The following is a 5,687-nucleotide window of genomic DNA, read 5'->3' on the forward strand; positions in this document are numbered from 1 at the left end:
AGCTAAACATTTTTGTCAGTCAATGATGTAATAGATTTTTATTTATGAGTATTTTTTCAGAAAAAAAAAGTTGGTGAAGTCCAGTGTTACATTTATTTGTATATATATTTTTTTGGAAAAATAGATTGCAGAGAGTTTAGTTATCAATTTGTTCATGAGTTTTGAATGGAGTTTTGAAGAGAGTTTAGAAATAATTTTGAAGGCAGTTCACAAAACAGTTTAGTTGTGAATTTTGCAAAAGACTTTTTTTTTTAAAATTTAACAAAATTATTATATTCCACAAATTACAACTAACATTTTCGTCAATCAATTGTAAGAGAATTTTTATTTATGAGTATTTTTTCGGAAAAAATACTCAGGGTAAAGTCCAATATTAGATTTTATTTTTATATATTTATTTGGAAAAATTTGCAAAAGTTTGGTTATGAGTTTTTTTTATGAGTTTTGAAAAGAGCTTGGAAATAATTTTAAATGAAGTTCTGAAAACAGTTTGGTTGTGAATTTTTAAAAGACTTTTTTTTTTTTATAAAAAAAATTAACAAAATTATTATATTTCACAAATTACAATAAAACATTTTCACCAATCAAATTGTAATAGTTTTTTTATTTATGAGTATTTTTTTGGAATAAAAAATTGGTGAAGTCCAATATTTAGATTTATATATATATATATTTAGAAACATAGAGTTTTGTAGAGAGTTTGGTTATGATTTGTTCATGAGTTCTGAATGGAAATTTGAAAAAAAGTTTGGAAATATTTACAATATTGAATGAAGTTGTGAAAATAATTTGGTTATGAGTTTTGAAAATATTTTTTTAAAAAAATTAACAAAATGATTACAATTCACAAATTATAACAAATCATTTTTGTCAATCAAATTGTAACAATTTTTTTATCTATAAATAGTTTTCCGGAATGAAAAATTGGTGAAGTCCAAATATTTACATTTATTTTTATACATTTTTACATATAATATTTTAGAACTAAATGAATCAATATTCCTCTATATAAGATTTATGAGTAAATTTTTCAAAAATTTAATATTATTATAAGGAATTCATGTAAGAATTGCCTAATATTACATTCAAATACCCGTTCCACTAGGCAAAGTTATAGAGAGTTCATGTTAACCAAGGGGCTCTAACCTAATTAGTGAGTCCTTTAGCCACCAAGTCTCTCCTAATAGAGGGGATGTCTTGAATTCCACTTTTATGAGTGAAATGAGAGGGCAAGATTTTCTAGCAAGTTGTATGGGTGTGAGTTTTAACTCCCTCAAAATGTTAATCTAACAACTAATCACTAAATTTCGTCGATCAAAAAAAATAACAATAAAAATAAAATAGAGAGTTCATGCCCCCATCAATCAACACATAATCAAACCCATCTACAGATTTCAATCAAAGAAAATAAAAATTTCAAGTTCAAACAACTTAAAATAATACTCATCTAACCTTGTAACAACCTTTCCATCAAATACTATGGAGAGTTAATTTTTTTTTTATTAGCAAAATAGAATCTTTATTGATGAAGAAAACAAACATACATTACATATGAGATTACATTAATAAGAGGAAAGAAGAAAGAAAAAAAATAGAGGAATAAATCACAATGTTGGTGAGGAGCCAACACTAACTGAAACAAAGCAGAGGAACAGTAGCAGCAACAACATACATTAGCAACAGCAGCAAAGAAATAGCAACAACATACATTACACATAAAAAGCAGCAACAGCCACTACAGCAGCCCACACACACAGACCACATAATTATGAGTCATAGACTTTCTGTAATCATTAACATGACATTAGATATCTTCATAAAAGAACTTCTTGAAGTTATCCATATGTGTTACCTGCAAACGCAATGGGATAAGAAAAGAACCATCTTCATTACGACCGGGAAGGATGAATGCCTTCCCATCATATCCGATTGCTCCAGGTATCATGCAAATTTCCTTTCCCCACCCAAAATCCATCCCATATAAGGGTAGCCTAGTCCAATTAGTAATGGACATATTTGGGTTCCCATAGAAAGCTCCTTGACTACTTCCAACAGTATGAAAGAATCGAAACTTGGATAAATCTGGTTCATTTTTCAGAAAAACAAAACATGACCTTATGTATTCATCTGTCACCTTCTCTATACCTTCTCTTAACTTTTCCGCGGTATAACCTAATGGTTTCGACACAATGTCCCCTGAGGTAGGGGTTGTTACTACTGGCAAGACAGTGCAACCGAAATACCACTTAGGCAATGATGATTGCAAACGGCTACGAAAATCCACAGCGATACGAATGTTGGTCAGTTGCTCGCTTTTATGCTGACGTGCCTTGCATGCACACCTCCACATATGAGCAGTAACACTCTCATACCTTGTAAAGGCGCGGTTAGTACTAGTCTCGCTATTTCGATACTCATTAGCCTTGTTCTTCAACTTGTTGATTTGTTCTTTGCTTAGCTTTAGCATAGCCACGACGGTCTTCTTGTTTCGCTCCTCTGTGTTGTTCGAGTGGCCTATTAAGAGCGGTGGTGGTTTGAATTCTGAGTGATCAAAGCTTGTTTTTGGCAAAGGATCCTCAAGTTGTAAGATTGTTCGATCAAGAAATGGGAAGTTCTCTGGTTTTTCACCGCGAGCGATTCTAGCCCACTCGGAGATGAAGTGAGCTGCACATTCACCATCAACAAGGGCATGTGATATACCCAAGCCAAGACTAAATCCACCACAACTAAATTTGGTGACTTGAACCAAAAGCAATGGCAGTTCATGAATTGGTCTGTCATAGTCCACTGATGGTATGAGTGCTCTAGTCTTTGAACTCGGACAGAAGTCCCCAAAGTCATCAATTTTGGCTTCGGATTCTGCTTCAAGGAACTCAGCACCCATGGAGTTGCAGTGAATCTTGTTAAAAATATTAGAGGAAGTTCTATTAGAATAAATATTATAACAAGGGAAATTTACCTTTGTGTTTTTTATATTTTGAATCATGCGTCATTTTAGTCGTTATAATTTCAATTTGTTCAATTTTAATTCTAAATTTTTGATGTTGTTTCAAATTGATCTAATTGATTTCAATTGTTAGAATTTATTTTTATGACAAATGCGTACATGAGTAGCATGTTTCATGCACAGAATTAAACACTTGATCAATTCAGTGATTTAACCTCAACTAACTCAACTAAGTGATAATTTTCTGTAAAAAAGCGTAACGGTTTTATCTATTGGATTATATTAACGCAAAATCCAAAATTAAATATCACAATTGAGCCAATTGAGAGTGTAGGGGTCAAAATGACACAGTGGCAAAATGTAAGAATTATTAGTATAATTTACCCTTATAAAAATTATAACAATGGATTAATTGTATTTTTTCGTTCCCCAAAGTATGAGTCTTTTGTTGTTTTGGTCCCACAACATTTAAGTTGTGTCAATTTTGATTCTCAATATATAAAAGTGTTTTAATTTGATCCTCGATGTTTAAATTATGTCAATCTGGCCCACAATATATAAAAGGATAAAATTCATTTTACCCCTTGTGGTTTGAGACCAGTGCACTTTATCCCTATATGGTTCAAATATAGCCAGAAAGCCCCCATGTGATTTTGGATCAAAGTGCAACCGTTAACACTATTAACTATGACGTGAAATGACTGTAATACCCTCAAATTATGTACTTTTTTTTGTTATTTTCTTTCTCTCCCATTTCATACACATAATTTGTAATGTCTGATATTAATTCAATTAAGTCACAATTAATTATAAATTCTTAATTATTTATTGTAATTCTTAACTTTTTATTCTGATTTTAATTTAATTATATTTTAAATCACAATTAATCCTAAATATTTAATTATTTATTGTAATTCCTAATTTTTAAATCTAATTTTAATTTAATTATATTTAAATCAATCGTTAATTATTATTTATTTTTATTTAAGTATATTTTAAATCAATCTTTAATTATATTTTATATTTTAGATTAATCCTTAATTATATTTGGATTTATTTTATTTTAATTAACATATCAATTTAATTTTAGGTTTGGAGAAAGTGAGGGTAAAATTGTCTTTTTATTATATTAATTTTACTTAATTTTTTTCAAAAAACCAAACCCACTCTAAAAAATGGTGTGTGTGATGCATCTTTCATTAATTTAGATGGAAAAACTAACGACGACACTTTAGTCCAAAACTATATAAGGACTTTCTGAATATATTTAAATAAGAGAGTAAAGTGCTCTAGGCACAAACCAAATTTAATCCTATATAGAAAGTGTCTTAATTTAGTCTCCTAATCTAACTCTGTTAATAGACATATTGGTGGACCAAATTGGAACAGTATTTAAAAATATTTCAACATGGTCTCCCCATGTAAACTATTTTCTTTCTTTCTCTTAATTAAAATAAAATAAAATAAAATAATTTTTTTTTTGAAGAAAATAGCTTGTTCAGCTGGTGATATATAGTCTAAGAACCCCCAGTAGAGACTAGTATGATTCAATTCAATATTTTGTTTGGGTTTGATTGTGTTGTAAATCTATAATTCAGATTAGTTATATCATTTGATGAATTGCATGCTGATATTGACACCCAAAAAAAGTAAGTACAACTAGTCCATGAACGGATCACATTGTATAAATTAGATAAATTCGATCTAAGCTTACAAATAGAGGGCCTCTTAAAAGGATCTACTAAATTCATCGAGTTGTGCCAAAGAATAGAAACGGTATTTTATTGACTGCAACTCCTTGTCTGATGTCTATAAAATACTTCTTTGGCTGAGGGTTTCCAAATCTATACCATTAGAAAGTATTTCAATTTGATTTCCCAATGCATCTATTAAGTTAGAATGAGAGACCAACTTGAAACACTTTTTATTCATTGGAGATTAAATTGAAATGCTTTTAAAATTAGTGACTAAAATGATATATTATTACTCATGCTTCTTCTTCTTCTTTTCTTTTTTTTTTTTTTTTTTTTTGAATACAAAAAATGTAAATAATCCTATAACAATTAACCAAAAACAAAAAAATAAAATATTAATAAAAAAAATTAGAAAAGTTGTTTACCTGAAGGCGACCCCTAGCAATCCATTGGAGGCGTCCAGCGAGAGGGTAGAATATGATCAGTACTTTGCTTAACGAGTCTTTTAGAGTATGTATTATTGCATTTAGAACCAACTCACCAGAGTGTTGATAGAAGTAAACAGTAGGTGAATGAGTTATGGTATCAAATTGATCAAATTCTGATAAATACACGAGCCTAGTTGGTGTTTCCTTGGCTGGTTTCACCATGTAAGAGGCCTTTAAGGTCACCATTGTGGGAGAAAAGAAAGAAAGGAGGAGAGATTTTCGGTTATTCAATGCTTGTCTGACATTCATGTGAAGTCCAATCCTTTAAATAGAACCAATCAAGAGATGATATTTTCAAGTAATGATATATAATGACATGGGTTAATTTAGATCTTTCATTTTAAAATAAAAAATCCCTAAAGAGGGAATCTTGGATCCAAAACAATGATCCGAACCCTTTATGGTGTAGGCCCAATAATAAAGATAAATTGTTTAAAAAATCAATTTCATCAGACATCACTAGACACATGAACAAATATATTTTATTTTTTAAAATGGACAACAACTATAAATTTAAATTTAAACCATCTATTATATAAAATAAAATGCGATTTATTC

At 29.7% G+C, this 5,687-nt stretch overlaps 1 protein-coding gene across 1 annotated transcript; it reads right to left on the minus strand.

The window, feature by feature from the left end:
* Positions 1 to 1,487: 1,487 nt before the first annotated feature.
* Positions 1,488 to 5,380, minus strand: LOC145814397 (spermidine hydroxycinnamoyl transferase-like). The gene is made up of 2 exons (XM_082911180.1): positions 5,067 to 5,380; positions 1,488 to 2,899 (listed from the first exon to the last, which is right to left on the minus strand). Exons 1-2 carry the CDS (start codon positions 5,376 to 5,378, stop codon positions 1,805 to 1,807), a joined length of 1,407 nt encoding a protein of 468 aa, XP_082767306.1. The 5' UTR covers positions 5,379 to 5,380; the 3' UTR covers positions 1,488 to 1,804.
* Between the last annotated feature and the right edge of the window lie 307 nt (positions 5,381 to 5,687).

The sequence above is a fragment of the Camellia sinensis genome, unplaced genomic scaffold (genome assembly GCF_055761805.1).
Source record: "Camellia sinensis isolate YWXY unplaced genomic scaffold, ASM5576180v1 Unanchor10, whole genome shotgun sequence".
Lineage (NCBI taxonomy): Eukaryota > Viridiplantae > Streptophyta > Magnoliopsida > Ericales > Theaceae > Camellia > Camellia sinensis.

What these genes read in the sequence shown, in the direction of transcription:
- LOC145814397 (XM_082911180.1), bottom strand. Translation starts at nt 5,378, where the DNA reads ATGAATGTCAGACAAGCATTGAATAACCGAAAATCTCTCCTCCTTTCT. An exon ending in TTGCTAGGGGTCGCCTTCAG is followed by an intron (nt 2,900 to 5,066) that starts GTAAACAACTTT and finishes ATTTTTAACAAG; the next exon opens with ATTCACTGCAACTCCATGGG.